Source organism: Talpa europaea (genome assembly GCF_964194135.1).
Source record: "Talpa europaea genome assembly, chromosome: 11".
NCBI lineage: Eukaryota > Metazoa > Chordata > Mammalia > Eulipotyphla > Talpidae > Talpa > Talpa europaea.
The window spans coordinates 23,936,535-23,951,361 of NC_140078.1; the positions used below are offsets into that span (position 1 = coordinate 23,936,535).

The window sequence follows — 14,827 nt, forward strand, 5'->3', positions numbered from 1 at the left end:
GGTCCCGCATGGCGCGCAGACCTTTCCTGCCACCCGCTGCTCCCCTCAGCAGTGTACTTCGGTCCTTCTGCCTGCTCTGCTCTCCGCTCTGGCTCTGGTGAATTCTCTCACCCTCCCGCACTTCTGACTGTACCCAGTGCATGTATAAACAAACAAAACAAACAAACAAACAAATAAATAAAAACATGCCTCTATAAAAAAAAAAAAAAAAAAAAGAGAATTCAAGGGGCCCAAAATGAGTAGGGATGTACTCACTGGATAAGAGAAGGCAAAACACTGCAATGCACCAAATGCCCATCTGACAAATCTCTCTCTCTCTCTCTCTCTCTCTCTCTCTCTCTCTCTCTCTCTCTCTCTCTCTCTTTCACACACACACACACACACACACACACACACACACACACCCCTCGAGGCAGAGATGCTGGCAGATGGAGCCTATCACCATGTGGTATCCCAACTTGGAGACTGTTCACATAGCTTCCTCCTGGCCCATTGCCTTTTCCATGCCCTGCACACTAGCACATCTTTTTTGTTTTCATTTGCAAACACTCCAGGGCAGGGAATGTGCAGGCATGGTGACCTACATAGATGCAGGAGAGAGCCAAAAATAATCCCATGGTCCCAGCCCAAATGTCAGGATCTCTGGAGATGCTGCCATTTCTTCATGAAGAAGTCAAGAACTACCTGGGCTACTGGGTTTCTCTCTTTTAATCAAAATAATACACATCGATGATTAAAAACATCAAGTAGTCCAGAAAGGTTTATAACAAGTGTTGTAAATGTAACTGTGTGACTCAAAATGATATGAAGTCCTCACTCTTGGCACCGTGAATGACCTTATTTGGAAACAGTCTCTGCAAATGCAATCAAGTTACGATTCACAATGGTGGACCCATATCCACCTTGACTGGTGTCCTCACAAGAGGAAACGTGGACACAGAGAGGTGGATGCCTTGTGAGGACAAAGTCACAAAGAGAACATGGCAATGTGAAAAGATTACAGTTAGTGCCACAAGGTAAAAATATACCTGGGGTTACCAGGAGCTGGAAGAATCAAGGAAGGAGAATTAACAAGAGTAAGCTGCAGTTATCCTTAAGGGGAGAGGCTTTGCCTTTCTCTGAGGGTTCCTGGAAATGTCTTGTTCAAATTACAAAAGCAATGAGAAAAAATTTTTTGAGGGAAAATAGATGAGAACGTGATTCTGAAATTGGAGCCAGTTGTGGAAATTATTATAGAGCATCAAGTAGGATGTAGTGTTTCTTCAACTGCAGAAATCAAGAGTAGGAACAAAAGACAAAGCTGCCACAATCCTCCCCAACAGATCGTTTTGCCTCCAGTTAATAAAGTACATTGGTACACTTGGAGGACCTGATGCCAACAGTTTGAATGCCAATAGCCAGAAAATATCAGTGGCTCCAGAAACATCCTTACTACAAAAATAACTGGGGTGTTCCTGAAACACCACAGGGGGCCAGATTGCAGTCATCATTAAGGATATGCAAAATGGCAGCCAAAAGAGCAACAATTCAGAAAACATGTGAGTGAGAGAGAACCAGAGACAAATATAGCTGAGTGATCACTTCAGCTCAGGAAGCCAATTTGTTGATGGATACACAACATGAAAAAGATGTCAACTGTGACATCAAAAACTTAAAATACAGAGGAGTTGTAAAAACATAGGCCTTTTGTCCGTGGGTATATAACTGAAGGAAATGAAATCAGTGTCGTGAAGAAATGTCTTCCCTCCCAACTTCATTGCAGTATTATTCCAATGGTCAAGTTGTGGCAACAAACTAATGTCACAAAGGGAACATGGCAATGTGAAAAGATTACAGTTAGAGCCACAAGACAAAAATATGCCTGGGGTTACCAGGAGCTGGAAGAATCAAGGAAGGAGAATTAAAAAGAGTAAGCTGCAGCTATCCTTAAGTTGGTCAAGTTGTGGCAACATACTAATGTCTTTCAGTGGATGAATCATGATCAGGTCATACAGTAGGTCCTTGACAATGCAGTTTTCTTCAATGTTATTTTGTTATAATGCTGATGAGAAAAAAAACAATCGATTCCTGGCCAGGGCCATGGTTGGTGTGGAGTTTACATTTTCCCTGAGCCTGCTCCCTTTCCCCTGGGTAGTCGTTTCCCTTCCACATCTTGAAGATGTGCTCTTAGGTCACCGGTGTGTCTAAGTTGTACTACTTGGAGTGAGTGGGGTGATGAGTGCGCCCTGTGAGGGAAGGGTGCCCTGACCAGGCTGGTTCCTGCCTTGCTCCCTGAGCTGCCGGGATAGGCTCAGGGTACCCTAGACCCTGAACTGGAGTAAGCAGGTTGGAAAATGAATGCCAAATCATTGTTTTATTTTACAACTGTTTTGGGTATTCATTTGAAACTTTCCTGGTATTTTTGTGACCAGAAATATGCGATAGGAACTTAAGTTTTGGTAGAACTGGTTTTATTAAGCATTTTGCTTAGTCAAAATTTCTAAGAACCTATGAAAGTGAGATCTCGCTCGCTCTCCCTCCCTTGAGGGCATTGTTAGATAAAATAAACCCAACAGAGAAAGACAAAGATGATGTCATTTATATATGGAATATAAAAAACCAAACTCAGAAACAGAGTAGACAGGTAGTTGCCAGTGGCCGAGGGTGGGGGTATGGGGAGATGTTGATTAGGGGGTACCAAACTTCTAGCAATAAGATGAATATAGACTCTTGAGTGCTAATGCACAGCACGGTAACTATAGTTAGTGATAATGTATTATATGCTTGAAAGTTGCTGGGATAGTAAATCTTTTTTTTAAAGATTTATTTATTTATGCATACAAAAGCTGGGATACAGGCCAGAGATGCAGGAGTGAGAGGATTCACCAGAGACAGAGTGGGGAATAGAACAGGTAGACTGACTGAAATACACTGCTGAGGGGAGCAGCAGGTGAGACAGGAGAGGTCTGCTGCGCCATGGGTATAGCTCCCTGACTGGCTGGGGATCAAACTTGTGCTGCAGAGGTTGTGGATTGCTTCATAGTGTGGTGCTCAACCCCTTGCACCACCAGGGAGGCCCTGGGAGAGTAAATCTTAAATGTTCTTACCACAAAAAAGAAATGGTTATTATGTGACAGGATGGAAGTATTAGCTGATGTTATGGTGTTAATAATTTTGCAAGTTATTTATCAAATCAGTATACACCTTTAACTTACAAAACATTCTGTGCCTATTGTAACAATTATAAAACTAGAAAAAGATCTGGTTCATACAATTTCATTATACTGCTAGTGAAAAATCCTTGTTGGCCCCAAGGATTTGCAAATTTGCTAATCTAATGGAGAATTCAGAGATTACAGAATGATGTTTTTACTTTTTGGCTAATTCACTTAACTCTCCTGGTGACAGAGTCCAGAAGTCATAGAATTTGTCAATTCATCTGTTCCAAAAGTGGAAGTCTAAATTACAAACAAGATAAAAACATTGTATGACGTGGCTATGCACACAGGCACGGTCTTCAAGGAATGGTTCCCAGGCAGCAGCTCCTGCACCTGGAAATTTAATGGAAATGTGTATTTTCTGCTCTACCCCAGGCCCACTGAATCAGGAACCTTGGGTGGGAGTCCAACAATTTCTATTTAAAAAGCTCTCCAGTTTATTCTAGTGCACACTAAAGTTTCAAACCACTAAATTAGCAGTACTCAAAGATGAGGAAAATTGTATGAGAACACGTTAAGGTTTACTTTTGCTGCTGGTGTGTGAGATGAGTCCACAAGTCAACTCCAAGGGCAGCTACACGGGCACACAGGACCCTGGCAGTGCAGACTATCAGACTGAAAGGAATTGGATGGGACTTGGAAATTTGTTGAGTCCCAGTGGTTCTAACAGTGACTACAGAGACCAGTCACTACTGGATGCCTCTGTGCATATATATGTGTTCTCTCCTTGACCAAACTTGAGTAGTGGTATGTGATGACGACTGTTTACAAGGACATGTTCAAGGAAGTGCTAATCGGGGCATGTTTTCTTGGTATACGGACCAGGAGTCAAAATCAACTGAAAGCCAGTGAATGTGGTGTCACTGACAGCACCATTAATGTAAGTCAGACAAATCATAGTAGGAAAACACTTTTATTCCTCAAAAGCAATTGTTTTAAGAAAAAGGAATCAGAACTGTACTGGATGGTAGTCACACTGGCCATTATCAGCATATTACATGCTACTGGGGAAAAGCAATGTGTTTTTTTTTTTCTGAGATGGTCTTCGCTGGATGATCCACATCTATTCTGTAAGGATGCAGACAATCCACATGAGGCATGTTCAGTGAGCAAGACTCATGTTCTAAAATGGACAAAGGTCTTGGCTTACTCTAAACACTTTCCTTGGCTGTAGCAGATGACCAAATAATTTGATTCTATTTTTTTCAGAGCTTAGAAAAGCTAACCACTTAATCATGACAGAGCTCAATAAACCAGCATTAATAATCACAAGAAAAGGCACTTTAAAATACATTTCACAGGGAGTGACACTAATATAGAGAACTGGTTGAAGCCCTGTACTAAATTTCATCATAATTCATACAGATAGTGCATTCTGTCTCCATGTGTATATGTGCATACATAAATATATATGTGTGTGCGCACGTGTATATCAACATTCAAATACATATATATGTATGTATGTATATATAGCTCCATCAGTCTCTGGGGAGGGGAAAAACATGTGTTTACTTTTGAATAGTACACAAAAATTCTAGTCACTTTATTTGGAACAAAGAATGGGGGTCAGCAAATTAATTTAAAGAAGTACCCAACTTTACCTATTGTCCAAAAAAATACAGTAAAATAAATACTTAGAACTTTCCTAGGTCATCAACTATTAAAATAATAAAATCTAGCATTTAAAAAAAAGCTTATCACTCTGCAGGGAACAGGGTAAATATTTTTGGTACTGTACATCTCACACACATCCATATTGCTTAGGCTGAAGAGCATTTGGAATGAACAGATTAAATTTCTTCTACAAAATTCACCCTTTTAGTACCCACCAACTTTCTGTCATATTGTATTATTTCACTTAGTGTAATATAAAGTCACGTATAAATATATTTTTAGGCTGTCTAAATTCTCAAGATACTTGCAGAGTACTAAAAGTACTTGAAGGATTTTTGTGAAATAAAAATTGGACAAATTCAGTCCACCCCTATACCCTAGATTTGGGTATTTTTGTGTCAGAGGGGGACAGAAGGCTTACTCATCCTTCCCAGGAACAGGTGTCTACGTCTGTTCTTATTCTTAGGATGTTTAAAAAAAAATCCCAACAACAATTAGTAATGGCATTTAAAGTTCACTTGCTAGCTATATAATGCCTGAGAACAAAAATCAAAAACAATTTCTGAAAGGTTAACAGTCAGACTCCAGGCATTTCCTTTTTTTAGCTGCTGGCTCTTCAGTTTTGTGTAATTCTAAAGTGCTCAAGTTGGATTTGAGATTGGGGTCTGTTTTAAGGTTGTCCATAGCAACAGTGAAGCCAGAGAGGAGGTACCCTCCACCTCCACTCATCAGTAGTTTGGGATGACTTCGATCTGGCAAAACCTAATCAAGAAAGAACAAAAGACAGTCATGTTTTCCTAAACAGATAAAGCATGTGCTAACAACACACAGGAGAAATATCAGGATGTAAACAACACAGTTTCTTTTGAAAATTTAAATGGACCGATTTCTAAGGAGTCCATCATTCACGTGACAGTATAGATGAAAGTATAGGTACTGGTTCAAAGTGGTTTTCTTCTAAAAATTAAAACATAAATCCTGCTCCTTTTTAAACCTGAGCCAAGTTTCTGGTGGATCAAATACAAATGGTTTATGTAGGGTCTACGCTTTGCTTTCTTCCTCTAGTTCCACTGTTTCATGGCAACAGTGGCGCGTGGTCCACTGAGTAGCTACTGAGCATGAACTCTTCTCTCCTGTCACCATAACTGAACAAGATGACTGCAGTGAAGAGCAGAGTTGCCTAGGCTCTAGAGTGTCCTGGACTAAGTAAGATGTCCAAGAACAGGGCAGGGCCCGTGGTAGCCATAGAGATGCTTCCCAAAGGTCTCTCCTCAAGAGGGAACTGGCTGTAAGGAGTTCAGGCAGCAGAAAGCCTCTAGCTGCTGCTCCTTTGGGATGCAGCATTCACACCCAGGGAGGCTATGGGCCACTGCAAGTTGATAACTGAGCATGGGTAACAGGACAAATCATTTCTGCCCAGTAAAGGACTCTTTAAGGCATTTTTGCTTTGCAGTTTTCCCAGCATTCTGGCAAGTCTTTCTCAGAGAGCACTGCTGGCCCTTCCTCCCTTCTCCCCCGCACTCTTCACCCTCCCTTACCCTCCTTATAGGCATCAGACCTGCATCATGGTCTGACAGTTCTCCCCAACTAATCCTATGCCTTCTCCCTTATCTTTCAAAGGCACGTCTTCAGAAAAAGCTCTTACCCCTCTAATTCCACCTTGGTCTATGCCTTTCTAGAGGACCTGAAGTGATCCAGAGTCCACCAATAAATCCTGAAATTTTGCTGCAAAGACACCCAGCAGATACATCCCAAAATCCCTTGTTGGGATTTTATTATCATCATTCATTTCCTCCAGGGTGATATTAAGGCCTTGGGGAAACAGGAACCAAAACTGTTTGCATTTTGAATGTCTGTAGATTAAAGTTATAGAGTAACAGACCCTGACCAGAAAGGAGGAAAAAATAGTCAGGAAATGTCAGGGGACTTTCTTGGCGTTTCAGGCAGGAGGCTTTTCATCTGTAGAGAGAGTAACAGTGCCATCTCCTTTTCAACACTCCCAGCACTACTGCAAAGAGCCAGTGACTCAGGAGAGCTCCTGGAACTGCTGTAAGAACCCATACCTGGTAGTTTCTGAGCCAGGTTTCAGACAGCCTGAGGTTGATGACCCCTCCTCTTTCCCGTAGTTTTGTGTAGCATTCCAACAAAGGCTGAAAGCATAAACAGAGTTCTGTTAAGAATTACTTCAAGGGCCACAACCAGCATTCCGATGCAAGAATTCCCATCCACCCTGTTTCAGCTTCAGTATTACCTCTTTATACTGACAGTAGACCACGAAGGGCCTTGAAGGGGCCACAAAATTCAGCAGCGACAACAGCAGTGGGGTTGGATGGAATCGACTAGCTACAATTAAACTGCAAGGAAAATATTAGACAAATAATTTCTTTCCATTCCCAAAATAGAGCATAGATTTTAAAATGCATTCAAACGATCATGTGTTTATCTGCATGACTCACACAGGAAACATTTTAAATATACCATTTTAGAAATTCAAAACAATAAAGTCACGAACTGTTACTTTCTAGAAAACATGCACTGGGTTATAAGCTTTCATGGTGGTTAGCAACTCTAAGTAGCATTTAAAGACATTAATTTTAAAAACAAATCCAACATTGCAATACCAGCTTTGCAAATATCTGAATCTAGATTCGCAGAAAGGCATTCCTTCCTCCTTGCCACTAGCCAGTATCACATCAATTTAAATGTCCCTCCACCTGCACCTAGTGGGACTACACAGCCCCTCTTGAGGTACCATCACCAGAGAATTCCAAATTTCTTCTAAAATTCTGACACCAGCACAATAAATTTCCCAGCTCCACCAGCTGCAGCCTCCTTTCTTTAAAAATCTAAGACAGAACCACCATCTCTGCTCCCAGTACAATCAAGGCAGGAAGAGAGTGCTAATCTGTCTGAAGCAGAGCCCACAAGCACCAAGACATCTCCTGCATTCTTTCATCACGCACCCATCTGCGTTTCTTTCACTCAGCAGAGCAGCGGCCTCTAAATGTCTTTTTCTCAGCTCTTCTTGTCTCCTCTGCTTTTCCTGAATCTTCAAGAAGAAAAATAAGAAACCAACGTACTGAGGTCATTCAGTCAGGTTTATGGAAACGCTGGTCTGTCAAAACATTTCAAGAATATTTATCAACTTGGACTAAAGCAATAGTAGGAGGTCAAGTAATGAAGGAAGTTAAAACACACAAGAAAGTCCCTACCTTATAATACCATCATTAAGCCACCTATACAATGCTTCTGCACCCTACAGGTCCATCCCAAAGATTAAACTGCATGAGTGTGTACACCCACACCCACACTCTTTCTCCAGCTGTTTGATATTTAGTATTTTGGGAGGTGATGCTCCAAAACTCAATGAACTCTCATTGCTTACATGAAGTTAACTGAGGCCCTGCGGGGAACATTATGAAGGGGATGGGGACTCTCTACATTCTTACATAATCCTTTTTGCTTCCTGTCTCTTTAGGCTCCTTATTTTCTGGGTCTTGAGAAACAGTTTCTATCGTTTCTTGCTCTTCTGGGTGGTTGTTCTCTGGGGCCTCTGCCATGCTGTCTTCGTTCTCTAGTTCAGGAGTCTGTTTTTCCTCCAATGTGCCATTACTTTCTTTAACTGAAGCACTGTCTTTTGGTTCTGAAGATAATGACTCGGCAGAAAACGTTCCATTGAGAAGACTGTCCACTTTGTTGAGTGGGAATTCATAAAGACCACTGAGGAAAGATTTGGGGAAGCCAAAACAAGCTGTTGCTGCCCGGACCGGGCCACCTCCAGGGTATAGCTGAATAATGGAACCGAAACCTGAACAGATAAAAGAAATTGACATCTACTCAAGGAGACAACTCTAGACTATGCAAACCCTCAGGGTCCGACACTGTAAGAATAAAGGTTTCTATTCTTTGTGTAGAAGGTGAAGGGTGATGCAGTTTCCAGGGATTCTGTCTGGAGCCTATGACTATTTCTAGTAAGGGCTCTATAATTCCAAAACTGATAAATAAAGTCTTAAAGCAGCTATTGCCCACTCAATACTACAGTAAAACCCTGTGAGCAGGCACATCTGGTTTGGCAACTAGCCCTGAGCTTATCCCTAGTCCAGTTCTCATATGGGGCAGTTAAAATTTCTGATCTTCTACGGGTTCAGAGAAAGGTCAGACAAAATCAGGCTGCGTTGGACACAGCCTTCAAGGACAGAATATAGCCCTGTGTTCTTCCCACCCAAATTCCCTCAGTTCAGCCACTTAAGATGAGTATCAACTATCCAAGAATTCACTGAAATCACTGTCCTGGGGGTGCTAAGCCCAGGACTTCAGAACCATCCCCGCTGACACAGAAGCTAAGTGTCATGCAGTGCTACCAATGCAGGGGAGACTGGACTGTGCAGGAGGGCCCTGGGGACATGAGCTGTGCAGGGCCACCCAAGACATTTCATTAACCTCATAGTAACTCCACCTCACTTTCTGTGACTTTGATTTTTTCAGATTCCTCTACTCATATCACGGCAGGGTCTTATGAACTTGAAAACATTAAATCTTACCTCCCATTCGTTCCATCATTGCACCCAGCACCAAGCCTGCACATGTTTCCATCACAATCATTTTATTGCCAGCACGGATATTTCCCAATGTCAGCATCTGGGCTAGTGTATCATATCGCATGTGGCTAAGGAAAAAAGAATGATTCGTTCATCTTTAGTTAGGCAAAATCTGCTATTTTGATCATTATTTTTCAAGTTGTCTTTGCTTCATAAAAATATTGACAAGATTGATTGCTTTGGAGGCTATAATAAAAAGGACTTACAATTTATGAAGTAGGAGGACACTTTATGCAGGTGAGAAAGTTTTTCATTTTACTTAAAATCATGACTTTCTTAAAGACATATTTTCCCCCAATTATACTTTTGAAAGGAAACAAAGCGTACTTAATTTTTCCAGGTTCTCTTGCATAATACATAACTGAGAGAATGCGGGTAGATGGCTTCACAACGGTAACGATGGCCTCGTATCTAGGGGAAAAAAAAAACAGAACACCCATTTTTAAAAGCTGGTTTTAAAAGATTTTTTAATATGTATCTTTCAAATCTAGAAAAAGATTTACTATCTTTGTCCTTTTCAAACAAAACTACTTACTTCTTTTTCTTCTTTTTTATGTATTTATCCTGAGCAAATTCTGTCTTGTCTCGGAATGTTGTACTATTTTCAATTAACTGCTGAACTATTTCCTATAAGAAAAGGAGTAAGCAGATTTCCTGAAACTATTTTAACAGAACAGATGATTTCAAAGGTTTCTTACCCCAGAATGTATCCAAAGGACGGATTCTCCAGTCCCTTTTCCACAGAAGTCCAAATAGATGAACTGTGTATTTTTATTCTCTATCTAGATTTTGTATTAAAATACAAGTACTTTATAACTCTATTTAAAGCATAGTAAAAGAACAGGGATACACAACAAAGGGAGAGGTAAAGGAAACTGTCATTCCTGAAGACAATGGTTGAAATCACTATTGAAAATGAACAAGTTAAACTCTGATATGCACTGATACTAAATCCTCTTCCACTAACAATGTTAGTAAAGTCATTCATTATATTCCTGAACATAAGAGATGAAGTCCTTGCTCTACTGAATTGCATTTACACCTCAAAGCTATTTCTAATAAAAGTAAAGAGTATAATTTTTACATTTTGCCTTAGGCAAAGTCTGCTTTAAAAACAAAGCCATTTCCTAAATATCAAACAAAACAAAACACAACATCCTTTGAATTTTACCTCTCCTTTAATGCCTTTGTCCTTTAAAGCTTTTATGTCATCTTGAGTAAGTTTCTGAGATTTCCCATCATCAATTATATTTCGATTATCAGTGCCCGCTTCTTTGGTCTCTAAAGAAGGAAATTGCTCTATGACATTTATGATCAGAAATTATTTTATAATCTTTCTTTTTCTAAGTTTATATCCACATTCAGTCCATCAGCCACTCAAATTTGGCCTTCCAGTTCCACTGCCTCTACCCCAATCCACTAATCTTTCTTGCCATGACTATTCCAAGCTTATCTTCCTGCTCCCACTCTTGCCCCACATTCACCTGGACATCAGCTCTCTTTTTATAATACTAATTGGTTCAAATACTCTGATGAACAAAACCATACAGTGGTTTTGAATACTTTCAAAAGAGGACCAACTTTTAAGGTTGTATATGACCTAGCCCTGACTGTTTTCTGGTATCATTATTGGCGCTCTAATTTAGCCACATTGTCTTTCCTTCAGTTCCTAAATGAACCGAGTACGGTCCCTCTGCAGGGCTTTGGTACTTGCTGCCCCCTCTACCTGAAATGCTCTTACAACAGATCTCTGAGTAGCTGGACCTTTTCCATCACTCAAGGCTGAGCTTATCATGTCAGCCAAGCCTCACCTCATCCAATCAGTCCCTGGTTCACTTCCCTATCTTTCACCTTCATAGCACATCATCATCTGAAATGCTGTTGGCATGTCTACTTGACTATTTTTGGTGTTTTCTATTACTAAGGGAATTCTGAGATGGTCGAGTTCATGAATTATGTAATCACATGGCTGAATCATGCCTTAACAAAACTATGGATATTAACTTTTAAGTATTCTATTAACTGGTATGAACCAGAATTTTAACATTATTTTAATTACTTAAATTTGTTATTTATTTTATTGTATGTTCACATTAATATTTATGTATTTTAATTAATAAGTTAAATTTATAGAGTCCTTACTACCTACAAGGAACTCTTAAAAATTTCCTATGTGTTATGTCACTGAACATTTGACATAGCCCAGGAATTAAATGTGTTTATTGTCCCATTTTACAGATGCAGACATAAGACTTGGAAAAACCAAATAACTTGTCCCAAGGTTATAAGTGATGGCGCTGGAACTTAAAGCTAGCTAGCTGAATTCAAAGTCAGACCTCTTAATCTCTACTGTACAGTTATTACTTAACTTGTGGGCACAGTTGTTATTTAACTTCTAGGCCAGCTCTACAATTGCTTTTACATCGAAGTGGCAAGAACTCTTGGGATTAAATGCCTTGCCTAAGGTCAGAGAGCCAGTTAATGATGGGTGGGGGTCAGAACCTTGATATCTCAAAGCCAAAGGCAGACCATGCTAAGTTCTTCCACGATAACTTTAGATTTCTTTGTGGCACAAGTTAATTGGGGGTTGACAGGTTTCTGACTAGCCGACTCAATAACAACTATTTTATTCTTGCAAATTCAGGTACCTGAAGTAGGCTCTTCCTTTTTCTTTTTAGGCTGAAGACTTCCTCCATGGGTCACTTCAAATGTGGTACCATAACTGTGGCCAATGACGTTATCCAGGTAGAACCACTGTTTTTCAAAAGTTACTTTCCTGGGGAAGAAAATTCAAATCAATTAGTTGAATCTGATTTGCATTCAGTATAGACAAGACATGTTCAATGTAGTTTACTTTAAAACTGGCCTCCACAAAGGATAGTCAGCAGCAGTATCTCTGCACACAAAACTGAAATGAATTAGGACACTGTGCTGAGGCAGAGACATAAAGTTATAATATAGGAACCATAAGTACACCGAATTTGGAATAAGAAACAGGAATAGTAGACATTCCTCTTGGCAGGCACTGTTTTGACTCTAGTTTTCACTGACAGAAAGTCCAAATAAGATTTTGTGCATTTCCTGAACAGCATAAAGGGTGACCAAGATTGCCAGGCTTCTGGTCACATACCGTGACACCACTTGCAGCTTGCACAAGAAAATCTCAAAACCAAACAATCACTGAAATAACAGGAATTTTACAAATTCCCTGGCCTACCTATTTTCTTTGAAAATTATCTAATAAAAGCTAAGTTATATTTACAAATAAATCAGACTTAAATCTACACATTTGAAATCGTGTTCTACTGAGGCACAGGCAACTTTAGGTTTTCCCAAGACCCAGATTTTTATCTTATTGCAATTTTTTTTAAAGATTTTTTTTTTTAATTTATACATACAAGAGCTGGGGTACAGGCCAGGGGTGTGGGGGTGGTGAGAGGATTCATCACAGACAGAGTGGGGAGCAGAACAAGCAGATCGAATGAAATACACTGCTGAGGGGAGCAATGGGCGAGTCAGGCGAGGTCTGCCTCGCCATGTGGGTTTCTCCCTGGCTGGCTGGGGATTGAACTAATGCTGCAGAGGCTGTGGATTGCTTCAAAGTGTGGTGCTTAACCCCCTGCGCCACCAGGGAGGCCCTCTTATTGCAATTTAAAAGGGAAACCAGATAAAAATAAATTTTCCCTTTAAAAAAATAAACAGCAAACATCTGCTATGTTGATCTAGGGTTAGACAGTATGTGGAAGGTGTGGGACACAAATCTTTTTAGAAAAGTATCTTGCCCAAGATTCAGTTACAAAGTGGGAGCTGGAATTCAAATCCAGGTCTGTCTGACTCCAAATCTTGGTCTTTGTCACTATGTCACACGGTCAACCCAGGCAAAGATGAATGGATGTCAGGAAGCCCTACCCAGCTTCAGGATGTAGCCCATGACCACAGAAATCTGAATCCTGTAAGAGATGTAACAGTTAACTGTTTGTGCCCTTGGAAGCTGATCATGAGAGAATGCATAGACCACATCACCCAGGCACCCTTGCTGAATATGTCCCACCCTTGCTGGACCCTGGATGCATCACCATTCTTTACTAGTTCTCGGAATCCTGCCATGCTTCTACATATGTATATAACATTTCTTCATTTAAATCTCTACATTTGAACCCCCTGAATGAATTTCTGTTAGAGTCTAAGTGACACAGGCCGAGTTAATTCTTATTCTCTGCTGGGTCCCCATTTATTAACCCATAGCACATACTCAAAATATTTGCTGACATCAAACTTCTCAGAGAAAATAAAACTCAGGTTGGCCCAGAGGTGCACCCTGTACTCATCCTTTTGGCACCCAGGTGCTAATAAAATACTGGGACTGAGTTGCACTGGGTGTACCACCTGGCAGCTGGTCTGATATGCAAAGGAGTGTGTGTCACTCTACATGATTGGCCTGACAGGATGTCACTGTCCCAGTCTGGAGAGGAGAGGCCAGTCAGATGGATGTGGAGCTATGTCTTTGCTGGGAAAGAGTCAGGATTGCTTCTGCCCAGGGTGACCAGTGCAGCCAAGGAAAGAGGGAAGGGAGAGTTTGGCCTGGGATATAACTGAGCTCAGAGGATCATTTTCTAAATATATGGAATCTAAAGCTATGGCTTCTGCCAGGAAAAGTGATGATGAAAAGTGTTTCCAAATAAATGCCTAAAAAGTACTTTTTAAACTAAAGATGTTGCTTTCTGTGTCCTGGCAATTAAAAAAGCTATAGTCTAAAAGACCTCATTATTAAGAAGCAAACTCAAACAACCACCCTTTCAACATTAAGCAACGTAAAAGATCAGTGTGAGAAAGAACCCAAGGAAAGAGCCCTGGGACAGGGGTTTGGCGGTTGGAGAGAGGACAGACAGCACCTGGGTACCAAGAACAATAAAGGGACTCTGGACAAACTGGGAGGGAGGCTGTGGGCCTGGCATGAAGCCAAGGAAGGGGCGCTCTTTAGGAACGCAGGAGGGGAAGGAACCCGAGGATGGGATGCTGGGGGAAATGTCAGTCCGGGAAAACCAGGGAGGCGATAACCAGAGGAGACTGGGGACCCACAGTCAAGAATGGATCCCTGATATGAAGCGTATGCTGGGAAAACGTGGAGAAACGGGGTATCTTAAAGCAGAGGGAGAGAGATCCCTAAGGCCAGAGACTTGACTTACTTTCTCCGCTGGACTTGCACTGCTTTGAACACTTCCTCCCGCTTCAGCACCACGAAGTCGCCGTCGCGGATACGGTGGTCCCCTGGAGGTGCTGGCTGTGGGCCTGGCTGCTCCCCTGAGTCCTCCATGACGCTCAGGCCGCCGCTGCAGGCCACCGCGTCTCTCCGGTCCCCCTCGCCCTCCGTAGTCGCCGCAGCCAGCCTCCCAGACTACGGACGCAGGGGACACTGAG

At 41.3% G+C, this 14,827-nt stretch overlaps 1 protein-coding gene across 1 annotated transcript; it reads right to left on the minus strand.

Annotated features, from left to right (window-relative positions):
- Positions 1-5,381: 5,381 nt before the first annotated feature.
- On the minus strand, positions 5,382-14,723 carry TRMT6 (tRNA methyltransferase 6 non-catalytic subunit; the record flags this gene model as incomplete). The annotated part of the gene is made up of 11 exons (XM_084247876.1): positions 5,382-5,573; positions 6,875-6,961; positions 7,063-7,165; positions 7,775-7,860; positions 8,261-8,619; positions 9,353-9,477; positions 9,737-9,820; positions 9,945-10,036; positions 10,581-10,690; positions 12,058-12,185; positions 14,596-14,723. 11 exons carry the CDS (start codon positions 14,721-14,723, stop codon positions 5,382-5,384), a joined length of 1,494 nt encoding a protein of 497 aa, XP_084104002.1.
- Between the last annotated feature and the right edge of the window lie 104 nt (positions 14,724-14,827).